This window comes from Eucyclogobius newberryi, unplaced genomic scaffold, assembly GCF_026437365.1.
Source record: "Eucyclogobius newberryi isolate DKJ021-1_F unplaced genomic scaffold, fEucNew1.0.hap1 SCAF_15, whole genome shotgun sequence".
Classification (NCBI taxonomy): domain Eukaryota; kingdom Metazoa; phylum Chordata; class Actinopteri; order Gobiiformes; family Gobiidae; genus Eucyclogobius; species Eucyclogobius newberryi.
The window spans coordinates 6584669-6608972 of NW_027315779.1; the positions used below are offsets into that span (position 1 = coordinate 6584669).

The 24304-nt window shown below is 38.6% G+C and overlaps 1 protein-coding gene across 2 annotated transcripts in view; it reads left to right on the forward strand.

Annotated features, from left to right (window-relative positions):
* The first annotated feature begins 2851 nt into the window (after positions 1 to 2851).
* LOC140360594 (beta-1,3-glucosyltransferase-like) overlaps positions 2852 to 24304 on the forward strand; it is a 36002-nt gene continuing 14549 nt past the window's right edge. Inside the window, exons 1-9 of one of the 2 annotated variants that reach the window (XM_072445853.1) lie at positions 2852 to 3013; positions 4743 to 4778; positions 4858 to 4881; positions 8677 to 8786; positions 15160 to 15236; positions 15313 to 15421; positions 17442 to 17578; positions 19355 to 19418; positions 20623 to 20739. In XM_072445853.1, the coding sequence (XP_072301954.1) occupies positions 2965 to 3013; positions 4743 to 4778; positions 4858 to 4881; positions 8677 to 8786; positions 15160 to 15236; positions 15313 to 15421; positions 17442 to 17578; positions 19355 to 19418; positions 20623 to 20739 (723 nt within the window). In that variant the 5' untranslated portion in view covers positions 2852 to 2964. Of the gene's footprint in view, positions 3014 to 4742; positions 4779 to 4850; positions 4882 to 8676; positions 8787 to 15159; positions 15237 to 15312; positions 15422 to 17441; positions 17579 to 19354; positions 19419 to 20622; positions 20740 to 24304 lie in introns of both variants that reach the window. The other variant, XM_072445852.1, reaches the window with a different exon arrangement.

Genomic DNA, 24304 nt, shown 5'->3' on the forward strand with positions numbered 1-24304 from the left:
GCCTCTCTTTATTTAAGGCTTTTGATGATCCAGTCAGATCAATCTAACAGATAAAGACATCAAAATAAATGTCATAATCAGAATTTCTTCACTCATCTCCAAGGGGAAACTCTTTGTTACTTTTATGCAGCTGAACAGCAGGAAAACGGTTATCAAAAATATAAAAGATAAAGCTAAGAATCCCAATCTGTATCACAGAATAAAAATACAAAGTGTCTTGTTAGCTAACTCTGAGCTAAGGCTGGATGAATTCAAATTTAACTATATTACTCACATCATATTTACAGATGTATATTCATGTTGTGTACAATTTCACCACAGTGAGAAAAATAAAAGGATATTGCACACATTCTGAGGTTTTTACAGCACATTCAGTAATTTAATGGCAACAGCAGAGTTTCCTGTTTCTCTCAGTGGAGCTTAAAATGAGCCTTTTCAACAATGAAATGAGCAAGATATTTCCACCTTGAAACTAGAAGCTTCACTTGTTATAACGTAAAAATGAAGTTGTTAAAATCAATCAATCAAACCTTCACATCAGAGCCCTTTACAACACTCAAAGTGACCAAAGTGCTTCACAATAAAAATCAAGGAAATACAAAAGCATAAAACTGTACAAACTAGAGTGTTGCAACATTACTGAGTGTTATAAGTCAGTGTGAATAAATACGTTTTGAGCCTGGATTTAAAAAGCTGGTGCTGGTGTGAAATGTGAAAACAAAGTGGTTAAAACCCAGTATAATTAACAGTATAATAACCACATGGTAATAAAAGTATCATTGTGTTTCTTTGTACTGTGGCTCTCGGCAGTGGCACTGGCCCAGTCCAGACCTCCATCTGCCCCTTTATATAAGAAATGGAAACAACAGAACACTTCAGCTCCGAAAGGCACATAGAAAACATGAAGACTGACACACTCTTTGTCATATATTGCTTAACGAATAAAACATAAAACTGTCCTGACATATTTTCATCCTCACTCCAATGTAACAGTGATTTCAGAGAAGCAACATAACAACTGAACAGATATTTTACCCAACAGAGAAATGGTTTGTCCTTGACCCATTTTGTGCACCGAGTTACTGTATCTATGTGGAAAACAAACATTCCTACTTTCTGTAACGTCTGTCACTGTCGGCCTGTTCGTCTGTGTCCCGGGACGTCTCACTCAGCCTCATCCTGACGTATCGCTCCTGATTCAGTTCTTCTTGTAGGTTATAACTGGGTCCCCCTTGGACTGTAGAGAGGAACCAAAACACAAATGATAAAAATACATCATTCAAAGAGGACATGTTATGCAAAATCCACTTTTATGAGTTTTTAAACAGCGTTCCCTCATCCTTAGCATGTTGCATTTGGATTGGTTTATGCATGTTTGAGTAATCCTGTGTTATCCTGCATTAGAGTGCTGTGTAATTGTTTTTTGGCAAGATCTTCTCATCTTCTAAACAAAAGCAATGGCAGACAGGTCAAAAAACATATAACATCTAACTTGAAACCTAGGGAAAGTGAATGAAAAAATAAAAATAAAGGTAAGAAACCAGATATACAATTAAAAATATGTTTTTCTATGCATTTGAGTACCGGTAAGTACATAATTTAATAGCTATAAAACAGAGAGAACCCCCAATTATGAAACCATGCGGAACCTGCAGAAGTTCTCTGATGACTCTGCCACCATCGGACTCATCACGGACGACGATGACGCGGAGTACAGGGGACTGGCGCAGGACTTTGTGGACTGGTGTCAGCGGAACCACCTCCTCATCAACGCGGGGAAGACCAAGGAGATGGTGGTGGATTTCCGCAGACGCCACCCCACTGCCCCCTCACCAGTGAACATCCAGGGACGGGACATTGAGAGAGTGGACTCATACAAGTACCTGGGTGTTCATCTGAACCACAAACTTGACTGGACTCATAACACAGACGCACTGTACAGGAAGAGCCAGAGTCGGCTCTACCTCCTGAGGAGACTCAGGTCTTTTGGAGTGACAGGGCCACTCCTGAAGACCTTCTACGACTCTGTGGTGGCATCAGCCCTCCTGTACGGTGTGGCCTGCTGGAGCAGCAGCATCACAGAGAGGGAGAGGAAGAGGCTGGACAGAGTCATCAAGAAGTCCAGCTCCGTCCTGGGCTGTGCTCTGGACTCGGTGCAGGAGGTGGGGGACAGAAGGGTCCTGGCTAGATTCACATCTATGCTGGACCATGAGTGTCACCCCCTGCAGGACACTCTCTCCGCTCTGGAGAGCAGCTTCAGTGAGAGACTGATCCACCCTCGCTGTGTGAAGGAGACGTTTTACAGGTCTTTCCTTCTGCTGCTGTCAGACTCTACAACAATCACTGTTAGCCCTGAACATGTGCAATACTGATGTAACCATGTGCAATACCATCATATTCATGTGCAATACTGAATCAACCATGTGCAATACCTGTAAATAAGAGTGTTCTATTTTGTTTTTTTATACGGTTTACTTACCTGCTAATAGTATTACCTAGTCTTGTGCTAGTTATTTTTACTTTATTTTATTCTATTTTTATTTTATTCTATTATCATTATTTTATTATTATCTTTATTCTGTATTTTTATTATCTATTTTATTTTATTTCATTTCCCCCCCCCCCCCCCCCCCCTCCATCCCCTATTAAGATAGGAGAGGAGTTTTGTTAATAAGAGTTTTTTTGTTTTGTTCATAAGAGTTCTATTAAGAGTGTGTTTTTGAAACTTCCTATAATCTGTCTTTCCTCCTGTTTCTACTGCGTTGTAACAACAAAATTTCCCCTTGCGTGACTTTGAAGGATTATCTTATTTTACCGTAGATCAAACTTCTTCCACTAGAGGTCACTGCAGCCCCGCGTTCTCTCCAGTCACGGCGGCGCAGCGGGAATGTTTGTTATTTTCTCCCACAGTTCACCATGAAAAATGGACAAACACCGCAGTGTGTGCAGAGATGACAATCTATAATGGAGTTTTACGGATACATACTCCTGCTGCAGAGCCTTTATGTGCTCGGTAAGTTTGATTTAAGGTCATATTTAGTCAGAAACATCGACTGCTAAAGGCTATCTGCTATTGTTAAGCGAGATGCTTTTGGCCTGAACAAAGGAAGTAAACAATAGACTTTCAAAACAAAACTAACATGCAGTAAAAAATCAATTAGACTTATATTGTTTGATTGAATTGAACGTGGTGTGTATCTACAGGAATACTATATAAAAAATGTTACCTTTTGGTTATATTTTAATTAGATTTCCAGCGGTACAAAATAGTGCACGAAGCATATTTCAATTATTTTGAAAGGCGAATTTGGAAGTTCTCGCTCTTGTGTTTGGCTTGGCAGTGATTTCCATGGTGATTTCATATTTTATCAATGCATTTTGTGTCATCTTTACACAGTGTCATTCACAATTGTAAACAACGATGATTGGAGGCACGATATTACACAAAAGCACCACACTACATCTAATCATACAGTCAATACAGGAAGAATCTATTTTGGGGAAAAACTGTTGAAAATTCTCAATGAGCCTACATCAAATATTCAAACACAAGAATAATTTGCAAGCACACACTTCATAAACTAGAAATCCACGCAATAAACTTGAGCCTATTTCTCGTTAGTTACACAGAAGTTGCCTGAATCACAGTCTTTATAATGTTATTTGCTTGGTGCCTTATGGAAGATGAGTCTCAGCTTCTCTCACTGGAGGATTGAGCTTCTGTTCAGACTGTTACTTAAGCCCAGTCGATCACATGAACCAAAAGGATTCAATACTAGAGCTGTGCAATCATTTAGACTTGCACTTTGACAGACTTTATCGATCCAAAAGGGAAATCACTTGGATATAGTGGCTCACACAATACAAAGATTAAAAAAAAGTATCTTATTTTAATTGAGATTGAGATTCAGTCATTTCTCTCTCTATGGGTCGAGAGGTCCATTATTTGAGAGGTCCACAGTTTCTGTCAGTAAAATAATATTAGTATTATCTTGCCTTACGCTGGCTGGTTTTTTTATTTTATTATTTTATCTTTATTTTTCCCCTCCATTCCTTATTAGGAAATGAGAGGTTTTGTCTATAGGAGTTTTTGTTTATAAGAGTTTTTGTTTATAAGAGTTTTGTTTATAAGAGTTCTTCTATTAAGAGTGTTTTTTAAACTTCCTTTCCCTCTGTTTCTACCTGCGTTGCAACAATGAAATTTCCACATGTGTAGACAATAAAGGAATATCTTATCTTATCTTATCTGAAAAGCAAGAGGAAATTGTACAGTTTGGTTTAAATGACAATTATTAAAAGGCTGTAGGCTGTTGTTTATGATCAGAACATTTATTTTTTAATTACATTTTTAATAAGACAAAATAAAATTGGATAGAAAATTATGATTGATCAATTCAAGAGTTTTAACTTCTCATTATGTACAATGTTTTACAGCCTTCTTCCCATCCAAAAGAGATCAAATATTAGGTTTTAAAATGTATATCACTGTGGCGACGTTGCTAATTTATCATTTATCGTTTGTGGAGGACAATATTGTCTTTTTCCTATTTACAATGCACTATCAGGAATGCAAGCCTTCTCTTTTGGGCCTCTTTATCCTTCATTTTAGATGTAAGTAGTATTATCAGACAGACTCGCCTCCAATGTGCTGTAATGTGATATTTTCGACCCTATAAAACACTATTAAATCATTGCATCTCATTATAGAGCAGCCTAACTCGAGCCTCTGTCTCTCACTCCAGGTCCCACGGCTGCAGACAGAGGGCAGACTCAGGTGTGTTGCTTTGTTTGCTTTGCCTTTCTGTTTCATTCGTCACATACTGAAGTGTTTTGTGTATGTTTGCTCACAGGCAGCAGACGCCCGGAGGCACACAGCTCTGGGTGAGATACACACTGTACAGATTTGACTTGACCTGAACTCAAATCGTCTTTATTGGCTCAAAGAAGAGACTTGGACTGAGTGCTGCAGTGTTGTTCTAGTTACAATTCAATTACAATAGAGACTATGACTTGTGTGCTAATCCTCTTTGCATCTACGCCAGGGGAGATGCAGTGTGTGTGAGAAAAAACATTGCAATTTTAAAGATGCACTTAATGGAGCTCAACAGTGACTGCTCACCGATTGGTTCTGGGAATAAATATACCATTCATTTTTCCCCATAGGGATTCAGAAAAATAAATACATGTAAATATAAAAGCTTGCTCACTAGCTTTGAGGTAAGTAATGAGCACAGGACCTATTTTGTATTTAAATTCTGTTTGTGAAACTTCATAAACCGCTAACTTATTAAAAGATTTTGCCAAATTTTAAGTTTTACAAGTGTTTATTGGACTGAAAACAACCACGTGTGTTACCTCATCCTGAAGCTGCTTAGCCGTGTCTTTAACTCATAGGGCTGTTTTTTATCCCCGGTCTTAGTGTTAACTCGGGCTCTGCGGAGCTCATTTCCTGACATCTTTCCTCGGCACAATTGCTGACAGCGCACCTAGAATTTTAAACAAGAGGTGTGAACATGCTGAAATATGAGGTGGAGGTGGAATATGTGGTGGATTCTGTGAATGGCCAGAATCATAAGCTTCAAAACAGTCATGTTACTATGCCCATATGGACGGGACAATCATAAGAAAACAACCTTCATGGGCGTCAATAACACAAATGATAAGTTATAGGATAATGAATACTGTCCAATTCTACGTGATTTTTTTCTTTCTCTCCCACTCACGTAAACAATGCAGTATTTAAGCACTCGGCTCTTAAAGCTCCATCTCCGGCGTTGGACACCTGTTATTGAGCAGGCTGGACCAGGCCGGACCAGGCCGGACCAGGCCGGACCAGGCTGGACCAGGCAGACTCAGGTGCTCAGCCTAGAGAAGAACGTATATTTGGGAAACCGGATAAATCCCCACCCTCACTTCACATTCACCCAAACTCCTTGTCCCAGTCTGTGTGCACCTGGCACAGACTGACCGCACGACACGAGATCCGCACGTACGACTTCTTTATTGTCCTGGACCTGGTCTTTGTTTATTCTGGTTAAATTGGCACGAGCCCATCTCGAGCACATCACCGGGGAAACTGGGACTGAGCTCGTGGCAGGGCAAGTGCCACACGGTTATGCACAAGAAGTCCGCTCACACATCTGTGCCTGAAAACTCTCCCCGCCGGGTGACAACCATCACCAGGGGCTCAGAGCTGGCACTGGGACTAATGCGGGTGATTATAAGCAGCGATGTGTGAGCGGACTCCGGGTTTTGGACCTGGATTAGACTTGGTTTAGTCTGGGTTTAGTTCGGGCACCCCAGGGAGGAAGGCTAACTCCCAAAACAACACAAATAAACATGAATTAAATAAAGAAACCAAACTCCAAGTCACTGCCACTGCCCTAAACTGGTTAAGGTCCTATCTGGAAGACAGGAAGTACTTTGTTGAAATTGGTAGCTGTGTCTCAGACCACATGACCCTGACCTGTGGAGTGCCCCAAGGGTCAGTCCTGGGTCCCCTTCTGTTCAACCTCTACATGCTGCCGTTAGGTCAGTTGATACGCAGTGAAAATGTGTCCTATCACAATTATGCAGACGACACTCAGATCTATGTTTCACTATCGGCAGGTGACTATGGACCAGTAGATTCACTCTGTCACTGCATCCAACAGATCAGTTTGTGGATGCAAAACAACTTTCCCCAGCTGAACTCAGACAAGACTGAAATAATCGTTTTTGGCCCACAGAAACAAAGAGAAAGTGTTAGCGGTCACCTCCAGAGTCTCGCTCTAAAACCTACAAACCAAGTTAGAAATCTGGGGGTAATAATGGACTCAGACTTGAACTTTAATAGCCACGTCAAATCAATAGCATCAGCAGCTTTTTACCATCTAAAAAACATTGCCAAAGTCAAAAATATAGTGTCAAAACCAGATTTAGAGAGACTTATCCATGCGTTTGTCTCCAGTAGATTAGACTACTGTAACGGCCTGCTCACTGGCCTCTCCAAACGAGTTGTAAAACAGCTACAGTACATCCAGAACGCAGCTGCTCGGGTCCTGACCAGAACCAGGAAGTATGATCACATTAGTCCTGTTCTCAGGTCTCTGCACTGGCTCCCTGTGGCTCAGAGAATAGACTTTAAAGCAGCTCTGCTTGTGGACAAGTCTCTCCATGGCCTAGCACCAAAGTACATCTTGGATATGTTAGTGCCATATGAACCATCTCGGACTCTGAGGACCTCAGGGACCGGCCTCCTGCTGGTGCCCAGAGTCAGGACAAAACATGGGGAATCTGCGTTTCAGTTTTATGCAGCTAAAACCTGGAACAGTCTTCCTGAAGATGTGAGACAGGCTTCTACTCTGACAATGTTCAAATCTAAGCTAAAAACAGTTTTGTTTAGCTGCGCATATGACTGAAAGGATTTTTTCTTTGCACTCTTCTCTTTTGTTTGTGATTTTATTAGTTTAGAAAATCAGTTGGATTGATAATTTTTAATTTAGTTAATTTTATTGTATTTCTGTTTCTGTAATTTCTTTGTGATTTGAATGCATTTTTCCTGCTGTGAAGCACTTTGAATTGCCTTGTGTATGAAATGTGCTCTACAAATAAACTTGCCTTGCCTTGCCTTTATGTATATATATATATATAATTATTTATTTATTTATTTTTAAATTTTGGGAACAAATTGAAAATATGGAATATCAGACAATAATATTGCTCACTTCTTTCATTGCCTGATTTGCTTGTCTCCATGGAGATCTTGTTGCTTTCCTTAGAAGGTTTAATATTATGGCATTATTTAATTCAATTGATTAAATCTGTTTTGCATTTATTTGATTACAGGTGTTTTTGTTGCTCAGAAATACCTTGAAAAACATGTATTTTAACCTTTAACAGGGTCACCTCTCCATAGATATAATCTGTAACTAGGCCTGGTGGTGCCATGGAGATATTTTAATGTTCGACTTTGGAACATTTCTGCCATAGCATTACCATCTCCATGGAGACAAGCAGGTAGTGGGCCGTCCATCAGAAAAATGACAGTGCATCTTGAAAGTACACGAGTATTGACATATATAATTCTTCATTCTTACTATGTGGTTACAACTTCATAACCACAAGTTATTTAGACTTATTTTTTCGGAATAGAGTTCTGTTGTTATGTTTATATTTTTCTGGATTTCTTATGATTATCCCTTGACAATCTGTTACACATATTACAAGGTTTGTTCATGCTTCATAATTCCAAATAATTCAAAGTGCAAATGTTCTTTCCTCTCTAAATATTATTTTTTCATCATGTTCTCGCAGCCACAGTTGGAAAAGAAAATCTAATGTTGACTCCGCAATAACTGATTTGTAGTCCTTCTTAGCCGTACTCATTTCATTTGTACAATTTACTGTATTTCTGTTACAGGATGTTCACTGTGTCAAGAAGGTTACGTTGACATTTAACATTATGTGCTTAGCCTCTCGGGGATAAATACAGTTATTTTGAATGATAACGCACAAAGACAGCTGTTGTTGACTTTATACTGTAATAATGACTTAATCAATTCATAGCGTTTGATTAATAATATCAATTTCAATTAGTATGTTTAGGTTTTCTTACACTTGAACTGACAGATTTGACATGAGCGGTGACACAATTGACTAAAAGATCTCCTCTCTTTCTCCGTCGGTGGTTTCCAGGTTTAGAGGAAGTGGTCATCGTGATCCAGAGTCAACAAAACCCCTTCCACGCCCGACGGGGGGAGATCAAAAAGAAGGAGCTATTGAAGCAGGCCGCTCAACTGGGACAGGTGACGGCAGCAAGTGAAATCCTCCACCAGACGTATACTTTTAATCCAAACACGAGATCATTTGAATTTAAACGGGTTCAGAGCCAGAGAATGTTTTATAGAGTCCTTTTCTGTCCAGTGACCAACAGGTGTCCTCCTCCTCACCCAAGAGCCACTGTGCAGGGTGAAACGATACATCCACTTCACACACACAGACACTGACTGGGAGGTGCCATTTTTAAAAAGTATTTCATGAATTTCGAGAAAAGTTCTGATTTAATAGGATCAAAAGTGCACTAAAGCCACATTTCATATTTAAAAAAAATCCCTGTATTTTGAATATAATAGCTGCAGAGTGAAGCCCGGGGGAAGAGGTTCCCATCTCATACATTTATGTTGGAAATCAGAAGTGACTCTATTTTGTGAAACTCTGTGCAATAGTTTGGCAGATGAGGTGCATTTATTTTAGATTATTGACAAGACTGTGCTCTTAAACCAAATGGATGGAATAATATGACAGGTTTTTATGTTTGTTTGATTATGACTTTAATTGTCGGGAAAGAACCTGTGTTAAATATATATATATATCTACATTTTACTTCAAGTGCCAGTGTGTGAAGAAAAATGGAAAAATAAAAGGAAAGAAAAATAACAGGAAGTCGAGCTGAATCCTTCTGCGATGTCATCATTAAGCGACGTTCCATTGGAAAGGAAAAGACAGTTTACACACAACGTACATCATTTTAAACAATCATTTAACAACATCAAGGCGTTATCAGGCATTATTATTTGTCAAATCATAACTATTATGTAATTGGTTTGTTTACAATATGGTTGCTAGGTAACAGTTAATTGCTTCTACCTACATCTGCTGCTCGTGTCCAACCAGGAAGTAACATTGTCTAAACTGTCAAAATGGTCATTTATAGACTTCAAAGGGTACGCATTAAGTGGGCGTCAACCCATCTTTGTAACTCTACAAAATCTACTTTTATTCAAAGCCCTTTGGTCAGCAGAGGTTGTTTTAAAAGTGCTTTATAAATACACTTGTTGGTGTAATCCAGTCCTCATTCATCCAGGAGTGATTCATGGTAGAAAAAGATTCAGTTGTTGTCATCTGGACACGTGTTTTGACTCTCATCCAAAGGTCATTCTCAATCTGAGGATCTATTCTATGAACTTTGATATTTATCCTACTCTGAGTAAGCCCCGCCCACCGGGCCGAAGAATAGCCTATCCTATTTTTGTTTTTGTTTACACTGTGAGTTTGACCTGAAACTAATCTTCTTTGTTTACAGCCTTGTAATGGGCCAAAATCCTATTGTTTCTACATTTTCTTATGTAAAAGTGATGCTAACTGCTGATGCAAGCGAGCTGTGAAGGTTTCAGTCTATTATAGGCAGCATATTGAGGACTTTGATTATTCAAAATGTGAAGTGTAAATTGCTATGGCAGCAGTCCTTCTCTGATGGGTTTGTATATTAGACTGTTGGTCATAGTGCCTTGGTGAAGGATTGTAATAACCATAGACTACATATAATTCACACCAGAGCTCATTTGATGCCGGTGACATGTTTCGGTGACTCTGTTCTGAGCTTGTCAAACCGAAGAGCCACAGTTTTCCTCTCTCCGGGTCTTGAGCCAGACAGACCTGCATTTTACATCCATTTAGAGTCAGGATTAGGAGAGCGGGCGTCACTGGGCTTTTGACCCCCATTTTTACTGGTGCTTCAGACGCTAAAAAGGCCAATTTGTCCCACTTGTAACTCAGGTCTATATCTGACCGTCTTCTATATCTGACCGTCTTATTTTTCAAAAGATTAAACCTGAAACACAAAAACAAATAGAACACGACCAGAGAGCAAACTACACATTTAGATTAAAATAAAAAAGTACCATTTGGTCCATAGCTGGTCAAATTTGTCCATTTCCACATTAAGATCTAATGTCATTTTTGCATTTTGTCATCTTCCAATATCTGTCATTGTCAGTCCAGTCCTTGATCGTCGAGGGTTTTGTGTCGTCCAATGTCAAAAACAGTCTGCAGTGCGTCATTCATTTCACTCCAATATTTCTGAGCAATGGGGCAAAAACAACATGTGATCTTGGTCCATCTGTCATTTTGTTACAGCCTAAACACCAAATAGCTTTTACCCCATTACCGCAATATAAGGCAGTCATATCACAGCATTATCAGGGCAGTTCTGAAACGTATACTCAATTATATGTTGTTGGAAAAAATATTTCTCAAGTAAACATGGGAAATATATAGACACATTTATAATACTGCAATTCTTGTTTGGGGAAAAAATGAATGAATATTGAGTATACGGTCTAGTGTATTCTTCCAAACAAGGGTATAAAGTGATGTTTCTTCCCTTTTGTGGTTAATTAAATGGTCAATTCACGTTTTGTGCTGATACTTGAACCCCAACCAAGACATTTACAGACATGTTTTTGCACATTCAGGATGCAAATATCGTCTGAATATTGTTATGGATATACTGAAATAATAATATGGAGATATACACTTTCATCAAAACTGTCCAACCCTATTGTCAAGTAGAATGTAGGCAACCAAATAAAGTAGTTGACATGACTAAACTCTACTAAATAGAGATAAATTGATCCATTAATTTAATCTATAATTATAATTGTAAATGTAATTCCTACCTACCCTTTATTGCTGAATATTATACTATCCAATGTATCCATCTCACCTTTGCTTTGTTTACATATTCAGACCATTACTCACACGCATAAATTACTGCCGACTCTAACACTGAATATGATCTGAGATGTGTTTTAGCCAATGTTTGTCATTTCGGCTGATTTACAGCTTTGTCACGTAGTCTGGTCATTTTACTACTGCCGTTTCTGTCGCCCGATATCATTCATGTTTTCTACGATTGTGAAAAGGTCTTAGATAGTTACATTTTTGGACAGAATGATGGAAAAACAGAGGTCAGAGACAGTCAAATGTCTCTGACCTCAGCAGCTTCTTCCTAAACATTTTAAGTTTTGAAGCTATAAACAGATCATTTAAACTATGATTTAGACAAACAAATACATGCTTACAAATGAATGAAATACAGTTGCTTCTGTTATATCCTGAATATATCCTGCTGTACTAATAGCTTGACTGACTTCTTAAATTGATTGTGTTTAGTGTATCATTATCAAGTGCAAGCAATCAACCTGTCAAATCACTTAGAGCCACATTTGAAGCTGTCATGCTTTTTTGTGTCTGATTTAGTGTCTCGCTGCACCGTTTTTTAGGTTTTTCGTGTATTTTTAAATTCTGAAGAGTTTCTTTCTTGATTATGGTCGGCTTCGGTCAGTGTTCTCTTTGTGGCGGCTCCAAGTCTAGATTGATTAGAAAAGCAGATATAAAATAGTCTACAATCATATGATTTAGTTAGCAGGGTGGGGGGGGTTGGGTGAGTTTTCTCCGGGGCCCCTCAGTCTGGTGTGTCTGTTAGACTGGACAGTAATAAAGGAGGACAGAGCAGGTTAGACCCTCGCGATACGATACCTATCCCAATACAGGGTCACGATACGATACGTATCCCGATACAGGGTCACGATACGATACCTATCCCAATACAGGGGTCACGATACGTATCCCGATACAGGGTCACGATACGGTACATATTCCGATACAGGGTCACAATACGATACGTATCCCGATACTTGTATATTCCGATACAATTCCCTCATTACGATACGTATCCTGATACATTTTTGAAAAAAGGGTCTTAAAAATGTACCAAATGGGTAATGTTTTTACTCTGAATAAGAAAATGTATGAAATTTCATGTTTATCCACAAAGCACTTATTTATAAATCCATTCTGCTCTAATAACTTCATACATCCAACCAACTGATCCAAATAGAAATATAAGGAACACATTCTAGTAAAGTACCGGTATTGCATGTTTCATGGTCTGAACATGCTGCAGCAGCATCTTCTGCACAGATCAGCTTCTGATCAGGTCCACAGCTCCATCTCACCTCGGCCGAGAGGAGCAGCACAAACGGCATATTAAAAGTACTATTCCACCTCGTTTAAAGCCTAAGGGCCACAAAAATCGAAAAAAAGTATCGATACTGTGACTCAATATCGACGTGTATCGATATGGAGTCCGTGACGATATATCGCCGTATCGATATTTTGAACACAGCCCTAGAGCAGAATTGGATTCATTAAACTGGTTTTCAGCTTTGAGACTTCACACTCATTCTGCTTTCTGATTGGATAATTGTCTTAAGAACCACATAAATTATAGGGGCTAGACCAACATCACATGATCTCTCTGGGTGGAGTCTGCATGTTCTCCCCGTGTTACAGTGGGTTCTCTTCGGCTTCCTCCCATCATCCAAAGACATTTATGTGTTTGGTAAAATTGGCAACTGTAAATTGCCTCTAGTGAATGAATGTGAGTGAATGTGTGTCTGTGTGTCTATGTCTCTGTGTTAACCCTGCAACGAGCTGTCCCCGGTCCAGGGTGTGCCCCGCCCAAGGCCCAAAGTCACTGGGACAAGCGCCAGTCACCCACGACCCGAACCAGAGAATGAATGAATGAATAAACAATTTGATCATCATGTCCCATATTTTTGCAATTTAAGAATAAATGCAAAAAAGAAAAACACATTTAATTTGAAAATGTTAACCTCGTATCTCGGGACACAGATTGGTAATGTTTGAGTTTCTAGGCTTTTTTTTGTTTGGTTTATTTGTCCCCGAAAGCTTTATTTGACATGACAGATGTAGCTTGAAACGTGGAGAGGGAAAGAGATTTGGCAAACTGTCAAGGGCGAGAAACAAACTTTGAGGTGATAATAAACAACCACAACGCCTCATATCACCACCGGAGGGGACATCTCTGTGTATCTTTTTGTGAAATATAAATATAACTTCATATATTGTCTTGACCTCAGTGTTGTGCCTGAACGCGTTCATTGAACGAAAGTTAGAGATATTTTTGGTGAACGTGAACTGAACGCACTGTATCACTGTAGACGAACGATAATGTGAACGGCATGTTCATTCTTTTAAATTTCGTTCAATAAGGTGTCAGATTTCTAGAGACTTCCAGGCAAAAAACACACCGTTATGTTGTCCTACCGGAGCCTATGTCTGGCAAGTGTGAGAGCTCCGGAGTTGTAGAGGCCGATAGAGCAGACAGAGATTTCACGAGTCGCACCGCACTGAGCATGAGCATCAAAACAAAAAGCAGCATGGACGCGACAGCAACAGAGCAGCAGGAGTCGCCCTACGACCAGTTACGTGAGTTTTATGATAAGGTCGGTGAGGATGGGAACAATCTGCATTTCTGTGCAAACTCTGCCTCTGGGGAAGTCTGTCCCTTCAATGTGAATGTAAATCCTGGGTAAGGATTGAAAATTGGATATGAAGATGAGATCTGACACATAGTTTCAGCATTAAACTAATAACATAATTGCTGCCTGTGGTTGTATTTGGGCTGTGGAAATAATTTAGAAAAAATATTGCATAATATTGAAAAAAATAACTGAACTAGTTAATTTTTTGGAGCTGTGAACTTAGTTCAAAATGTTGAATTATGAACTATGAACTGAACTCGTTCATTTTAAAATAAACTAGTTCATGTAGAAAGTGAACTTTCCCAGCACTGCCTGACCTACAGGCCATGTTCTAGTTTATTATACAACAGCTCGTTTTGGAGTAACCATCTCATATTTCTTCATTATCTTGGCCACTCAATGAAATATTTACAACCGCCTTGTTTTCTCCAAGACATAAATTAAAGTACCAGACGGATTTTATATTGGATAAAAAATGAAGATTGATATTGTAATCCAGATCCCCAAAAGCTGCTATGATGCTCTGCGTCATGACGTGCCCCAAGAATGTACTGTATGCATATGGATGTATGAGTAGCAAGGAACTAGTTATTATCATGTTTTAAATAATTGTCAACTCATTTTGTAACTTCTGAAGAGATTCAAACAAACACAGGTGGACTTAAAAACGAAGGAATTACAGCCGTGTTTGTTTATTCTCTTTGAAACAATGATATGCCTGGATGTCTCTTCATACAATAATAAACTATAAAACACACCATAAACTGGAAGAAGACGTTTTATGACTCAGACAAAGCCGGAATTACACCAAAATGACAAGAAATGTGGTTTTGTGGAAAAACGACTTGACAAATCAATTCATCAAAATAATAATAACAGACTAATTGATTTTTTTTTTAAAAATCCTTACTTTCAGCTTTATTAAAAACGTCTTTATTTTTTCTAAAACAGATACTTCAAACTGCTTTAGCTCTACTGCACGGTGAAAACGATGGCATCAGCATGACGTGCAGAAATGGAGGGTTCATTTTCTGCTCTCTGGTTATAGGGACCTCCTCACGTAATCCTTCTTCATGACTTTTCCGATTACGAGGGCGTCTGGAGCATCCTGCCGGCTCTTCCTCAGTGAGTGGCGCGCACGCATTAGGCTCCACTGATTTATAACCACCTTCATTTCCCGGGTGTCGATTGTCTCCTGCAGCTTCTCCACGTCGTTCGGCTCGGCCTCCTGGTTCCTGTTCGTGGAGGAAGAGACTCGAGTGTCACTGGCGCCGCTGCTCGCTGTGCTCGAGAGATACCCGGCCTCAGAGGTGAGAAGAAGAAGAAGTATAGATTTGACTCTTACTGTGCATTTTCATTCACTTTCCATCGCGCACAGGCTTCCGCGTCTTTAAAGGACACATATTAGGCTGCCCCAATAAATTGTCTGTTTGCTGTAACCCGGGTCAATATTTTTCAAGTGGGTCGGACGGTAGGCAAATTCTTATTTTTTTTTAACTTTGAAGGAAAAAAAAAATATCAAAATTTTGCCATTTTTTTGAGTCGGAGTGACCACCAGGGGTCAGGCTCCAACGGTCCAGGGGTCGGGCTTCAACAGTCCAGGGGTCATGCTTCAACAGTCCAGGGGTCGGGCTTCAACAGTCCAGGGGTCATGCCTCAACAGTCCAGGGGTCGGGCTTCAACAGTCCAGGGGTCGGGCTTCAACAGTCCAGGGGTCAGGCTTCAACAGTCCAGGGGTCCAGGTTTCAACAGTCCAGGGATCGGGCTTCAACAGTCCAGGGGTCGGGCTTCAACAGTCCAGGGGTCGGGCTTCAACAGTCCAGGGGTCGGGCTTCAACAGTCCAGGGGTCGGGCTTCAACAGTCCAGGGGTCGGGCTTCAACAGTCCAGGGGTCGAGCTTCAACAGTCCGGGGGTCGGGCTTCAACAGTCCAGGGGTCGGGCTTCAACAGTCCAGGGGTCGGGCTTCAACAGTCCAGGGGTCAAGCTTCAACAGTCCGGGGGTCGGGCTTCAACAGTCCAGGGGTCGGGCTTCAACAGTTAATGAAGGAAAACGTCTCTATCTATTAAAGACGATATAACGACATTCATGCGCGTTCTGTTTTGTTACAGAAGCATGTGGAGGACTGAAAATGAATCGATATCAGTTCTTTGGGATGAAAGACAGGTTTACCAACGTGATAAAAATATTCAACACGGCGGTTTTAGGAAAGACCGGTCGGTGAGTCGGCGAAATATTTGAAAAATAAAAGGTATTGACGTTTTTTCAACAAAATGCTGATAATTTTTTTTTGAGTCGGCTAGTTTCATACCGGGTCGGTCGGGTTACGGCAAACAGACATATTATTTTGCTCAACCAAATGCAAAATCACCTCACCTCACAAAGGAGCTTCATCATTTACACATAGCTTTCACCGAACCCCTGCTTCCTTCTTCAATTCTTTTGTTTCTTAAAAGGTGATGCAGGTGGGATTCAGCCGCATTGTGTATCAATGCACACACATTTCCACTTCTTGCTACCATGAACTGCAGCTCTTCATAGTCGGGCCGCCAGCTTGGTCCTGTCGTGAGGAGATTAGCAGACTTATCACGTGGCTTTAGATCTATATTACGATTTAAGATATGTCACGGTGAGCCCAAACCTGGTGAGGTTCGTAGTTCCCGTGGACCGACATGAGCGTTTGCAGTTTGTGCTTCTACAACTTAAATTCTGTTATGTTCCATTGTTCAAAGGGACACGTGACGACACACGAGTGGCAACAATATTGTTCATTTACAGAAATAGGAGAATTTGCTTCATGTTTTATTGTGTTGAAACGAGAACAAATGACATGAGTAACTGTCCACTTTTAAGGGGACGCAAGGCCAAGGTGCACTCTGGGAAGAAAGACCGCCGCATGGCACAGAGCGACCCTGAGTCATCAGCACAGACTTCCATGAACTCATTGTTGAAAGTTCATCACAGATTCCATTTAGTCGTTGTTGAAAATGAAATTAATTGAAGCTTTACTTTATATTTTAAGGTAGTGAATACAATTAGGTGGATTAATGGATTCATTATAGACAGAAATGAATCAATCCAACCAACCAACCAACCAACCAATAAGTTAATTAACAAACCTCTTTCTGCTGCTCCTAAGCCTGGAAAAATGGATTTTAACTATAACCCTAAACTATTCACTTTGAGCAGCTCTTGAAAGAAAAAAGCTGAAAGAAAAGAAGTGGTTTAAAAGAAGAGTAAAAACAAATCCAAGCTTGTATTGTCTTATACGTTACAAGTACAAGTACAAGTACAAGTACAAGTGAACCCCTCTTTCCCCTGCTTTTCTCAGGAGTGGTTTCTAGGCAGGCGTCTCCAGGACATTGAGGCCTCCATCATTCATCACTACGCCTTTGCCGAGGACCCCGCTGTCTTCGGTTACCCCGACCCCGCCCCGGGATGGGCCCTCAGCTCTGCTCTGCTCCACAGGTGAGGGACACTGCTCTGGTGTAAAGAGTCGTGACTTAATGTTGGAACATATGTCATTCATAAACATAAACATAAACAATAATGTTCTATAGTGCCAAAAGCCTTCAAGGATGATGAAGGAGGGAGATCCACTGAAAAAGGGATACATTTATAATTGTTTAGGGCCGTTGTCAATGCAATTATTAATTTAGAATGTAATAGTATGTCTTTTAAAGGGGGAAAAAGCATAGAAATTCTTCGACACAAAATGCTCTCTCTGTTGCTCAGATGCTTCCCAGACTTATGTCAGATTAAACGTTCCTTTACAAATGATGGTGGTGAAGCCAGTCCTCATATTAAAGTATATGATATGTTTATTTCATTACATTTATGTCATTTATCTGGTCTCCTCGCTTGTAACATGTAAAAGATGGAGGATGTTCAGTGGTCACTAGATACGTACAAGAAGCACACAAAATACTTACAAGAAGCACACAAGATACTTACATGAAGCACACAAAATACTTACAAGAAGCACACAAAATACTTACAAGAAGCACACAAGATACTTACAAGAAGCACACAAGATACGTACAAGAAGCACACAAAATACTTACAAGAAGCACACAAGATACTTACAAGAAGCACACAAAATACTTACAAGAAGCACACAAAATACTTACAAGAAGCACACAAGATACTTACAAGAAGCACACAAGATACGTACAAGAAGCACACAAAATACTTACAAGAAGCACACAAGATACGTACAAGAAGCACACAAGATACTTACAAGAAGCACACAAAATACTTACAAGAAGCACACAAAATACTTACAAGAAGCACACAAGATACTTACAAGAAGCACACAAGATACTTACAAGAAGCACACAAGATACGTACAAGAAGCACACAAAATACTTACAAGAAGCACACAAGATACTTACAAGAAGCACACAAAATACTTACAAGAAGCACACAAAATACTTACAAGAAGCACACAAGATACTTACAAGAAGCACACAAGATACGTACAAGAAGCACACAAAATACTTACAAGAAGCACACAAAATACTTACAAGAAGCACACAAGATACTTACAAGAAGCACACAAGATACGTACAAGAAGCACACAAAATACTTACAAGAAGCACACAAGATACGTACAAGAAGCACACAAGATACTTACAAGAAGCACACAAAATACTTACAAGAAGCACACAAAATACTTACAAGAAGCACACAAGATACGTACAAGAAGCACACAAGATACTTACAAGAAGCACACAAGATACGTACAAGAAGCACACAAGATACTTACAAGAAGCACACAAGATACTTACAAGAAGCACACAAGATACTTACAAGAAGCACACAAAATACTTACAAGAAGCACACAAAATACTTACAAGAAGCACACAAAATACTTACATGAGCACCGAACGAGGAAGCTGAAACTCACGAGAACAGAATCATTGTCGTCGTGTCATTGTTCTTCCATTTGAAGCATGATGGAAATCTGTAAAACTGAATACGTCTCTGTCTAGAGTTTGCATGTTCTGCCCATGTTGCAATCTGCATCCTCCTCTGGTTTGAACCTACTACAGAAGAGGCTAATCCACCAGGTACAGTGGTGCTCCTAACCAGGATCTAGGCTCAAACCTGGAGATCGTGCACCTCAATCTACTGAAAAATAAACTAAAACTCACATTTCAGGCCCGAGCACTGAAGTAAGAAATGGAAGTGAATCTAATTGCGGTGGGTTTTGCGTCTTAAATCTATTTCTTGTTCTTTCAGACTTGTCGAAAGGATTCACCATGAACACTTGAAATCTGATTTCACCATCGACCTGAAACACGAGGTACCGTACTTCTAAAGCCATTATCCCCGCGCACTGCTGAGCGCAAACTGGGACAGGCAGCGCCGGGTTTTCAGGGCTCGTTAACCCAAACACTGCTGATTGTGTAACTTGAAAATAAATCTTTGTTTTTTTTAGCTTTAGATGAGTTTGGTCTTGTGATTGTAAAAAAAACACATTCCATTTTGAGACGCTTTTTGTCTTTGTAACAGAGCTGAATCTTGTGTTCTTCGGTGAATTTTAATCCCAGGATGAGCTGTATAGGAAGAGTCTTTAGTGTAAGAGATAAAGCTCCCAAATTTAATCCTGAACAAATGAATGCGCATTAAGAATCCCCTCACTTTAAATGAGCCGTGTGGAAGGAGCTGCTGCTGAGTCTTAACAGGAAGTCATCTGCTGCACCGCAAAGGCAAAGGCTCTTGATCTCAGGAGAATAGCAATAACTCGGCTGTTTTTTCACTGCATTTGCTTATTTATGTGTGGAAGAGGTGAGTGTTTCCCCTTTCAGAAATGACTCTTTTAGAGAATGTAATTATTATAGTTCAAAGTATGGATGTAATCGTTCTGATCGTGATGAGAGAAAAATATTACTCACGATAATGTTAGAAGCAAATTTAAAGTGCATATGAAAGGTTAGACTAGTCACTAAAATGTAGTGAACATGATTATATTTCAGATTGTACTAAAAATTTTGCAGATTTTCCCCCAGTTTGACTATTTTGAAGATAATCTATAATTGTATTTCCTGGTTGGACATGAGCAGCAGATGACACAACTGTTACTTAGCAACCATATTCTACAAAATAATTATGACTGACAGATAATTATACCTGATAACATCATTATTTTGTTAAATGGTTGTTAAACTGCCAGAAGATCGTGTCAGCTGCATTGAAATTGCCCCCTCCATTTTGGATGTTTTGTTGCCGTGGTGACAGTGACTTTATCGTTCAGAAAGTTTGAGTTCATGGGATTGTGTTAGCAAGTCACAATGGTGATGTAATGGGCCAGTAAATGAAAATTATTGATTATTTTACTCTGGTTTGGTGATGGTGTCAATAAAAGTAAATATACATGTTTTTTATAATAATAATTGTAACAGTAAAATAAAATAAATTGCCAAAATGAAGCTTGCCCAACTACAAACTAATAAAATAGATTAAACTAACTCTATACCACAGGTTTGTCTTGTTCTTGGCTGTTTCAGATCGCCTTGTTCATTTGGAACGAAGGGAAAGGACAAAAACTGACTCGTGTTCCAGAGTTCTGCAGAGAAGCCGGAGACCACTGTGTGACCTCTTTCACCTCGTATCTTCCAGACTGTGTACGTACAATAATACTCCTGCATCAGTCATTTTTCCTCCATTATTGTTACTTTATTATACATTACTGTTGGTTTATCCCGTGACATCCATTTCTATGTGAAAGATTGTACCTGTTGCCTCTTGCACCTCTGACACAATCACTGATTATTCAAGTGTGATGAATATGCCAAGAGACAAATATATATATACTACAGATACATCTATATACTACAGATACATCTATATACTACAGATACATCTATACATCTATATACTACAGATACATCTATATACTACAGATACATCTATATACTACAGATACATCTATACATCTATATACTACAGATATATCTATATACTACAGATACATCTATATACTACAGATACATCTATATACTACAGATACATCTATATACTACAGATACATCTAGATATTACAGATACATCTATACATCTATATACTACAGATATATCTATATACTACAGATACATCTATATACTACAGATACATCTATATACTACAGATACATCTATATACTACAGATACATCTAGATATTACAGATACATCTATATACTACAGATACATCTATATACTACAGATACATCTATATACTACAGATACAGATACATCTATATACTACAGATACATCTAGATATTACAGATACATCTATATACTACAGATACATCTATATACTACAGATATATCTATATACTACAGATACATCTATATACTACAGATACATCTATATACTACAGATACAGATACATCTATATATTACACATACATCTATATACTACATATACATCTATTTATTACAGATACATCTATATACTACATATACATCTATATATTACAGATACATCTATATACTACAGATACATCTATATACTACAGATACATCTATATATTACAGATACATCTATATACTACAGATACATCTATATACTACAGATATATCTATATACTACAGATACATCTATACATCTATATACTACAGATACATCTATATACTACAGATACATCTATACATTTATATACTAAAGATACATCTATATACTACAGATACATATATATACTACAGATACATCTATTTACTACAGATACATCTATATACTACAGATACATCTATATACTACAGATACATCTATATACTACAGATACATCTATATACTACAGATACATCAATTTACTACAGATACATCTATATACTACAGATACATCAATTTACTACAGATACATCTATATACTACAGATACATCTATATACTACAGATGCATCTATATACTACAGATACATCTATATACTACAGATACATCAATTTACTACAGATACATCTATATACTACAGATGAAAAGCACCTTTAACCTATGTTGTTAGATGTTTTACGACCAATTACATGGCAATACTATAATAATATAAACAAGCAGGATTTATGCCACTGTGAAATCGCTCTGTGTTTTATATTGTATGAAAATTACGTGCCAGTAATAAACCTGTCCAATCCCATAATGCATCACTTTGAGGCACATTTTCAAGCTGTGTTTTCAAACCTTGATTTTCAACTTGGTGTGGAAACATTAAGCATTTTGACACCACATCGTGAAGCGGTTTATAGGGACATAAATACCTGACTCCTCAAAACAATAAGTCCAGTAGAAAACTAACGTTACCATTTTCTGTGTTTTTAACTTTTTTTTTGTTGCTTGCGAAAAGAACAGCACACATTTTGTCCTGTGGTTTTCTCTGCCGACTTACGTTTCTGCACTTGCAACTTAAAATGTCAGTTATAGAGAGTTATTCTGTTATATTCTCAGTGTGACAGAAAATCCTGAGTCGACCAAGCGATCCCGGCAGCACAAACCCATTTCCAGACAAAAATATAACAGCAGAGTGCAGCAGGTTAGTGCAGCGTAGCATAACGAGCATAAACAGAGACGTGAACGATGAAGCCACAATCCAACTGTACGCAGTAGAACCACATCTACAAAAGAAAACAGCCAAACGATGCAGTTATTGTTGGCTGTTGCATGCGGGGAATTGTGACGCAGAGATTGACAAATGTATTAGAATGATGTGCAACTAAATTAATAAAAAATAGATATGAAATTAGACAGTGCTACTAAAGAAAGCAAAAACCTATACAAATTATTGTTTTGATGCATTCTTTGATTACTGCACTGTTGAAGAGGATAAACACATTGTATACATTGTTTTTCTTTATCTTTTACATTCTCCAACAATGCACGTTTGACATCAATGTCACGATTATTCAGCCAATCAATTATCGTGATGATTCAGGTCACAATATAAGAACTAAAAACTAATAATCGCGACCATTTTAGAAGCTAAATTGAGTCATTTAAATTCAGTCTGCTGTCCCAAAAAGTTACACCTAAATGTGCAGTGCTTTATATGTTGCTGTTTATAGAAACTTACTGTTGGAACTGTAAAGTATTAGAATGAACATTTGTAATTGTTAGATCGTAGTGGTTCTTCTCACAATAATCCTGACATTAAAAGTCTTTTTCGTGACATCCTTAAATATGACCACAGTTTTAGAGTTTAAAAAGAAATTATCCGTGTACAAACATTGCTCACAAAGTACACTCGGAACATTGAGAGAATTGTAGTCAATCCCCAATCCTCACGGCGCAGTTTTCCTCATTTTTATTCACACGTTTGGCCTTCGTCGTGATGATTTTGGCTGTGACAGTGTCTTTGAGCTGAAGGGCTGAATTTAAACTGACTGCGATGGTTTTATAACAAAGAGACAGCAGCTCAAAGAGGCTCAAACCTGACTAAACAGACCAGAGGGAATGTTCCATGTTGGCATTAGGTTTAGGCTGGTTTTTCTAGTTGTACTGAGCAGGGAAAGATAATACTGTGTTGATTTTAAAGTCTTTTGGATGTGAGAACTAGTGTATTGTATTCTATGAACATTTCCTTCTCTTTCCCTTTTAATTCATTTAGTCATAATTAACTACATTAGAGTTCGCACTTGAGTTTACCCCTGGGCAGAAGTGGCTGCACAATTTACCGCCCTGTGTGTGAGAAATGAATGAACAAGGAACGTAATTTTAAAAGACTCACAGCGTTAAACAGAAATTAATCTTACATAATTACAGTTTAAAGAATTTTATAAAATGAAAGTAGCGCTCAGTAAAAGCCAACTGATGTAAAAACATGATAACAAAAATAAAATAACAATATAAAACAGACTCAAAGACCAACTGTAATATCCCCACTTGTCACACAGTAACTCAACTTATAGGAGATTTTAAGATGCTAAATAATGTTTATTTCAAACCGGGAAACACGTGGCCAAAAACTAGTTCATCCCAAGGACAAGACGCCATTGAGTAGTGTAGTATATTAAATCCAATGCAATAAAGTTGTGAAAAAGACATTTGTACCAAAACTTGAGGCCATCTGACAGAATATACAGTTTTTTCTGTGTGAAAATGTCTCATGCTCCCTGAATCTCTCCATTTCCTCTGGTTTAGTCATCTTGTAATAAATACAAAAATTATGAAATAAGATGGTCATTTATTCAGTGTACTATTTTTTTTTAATTCAAGAATA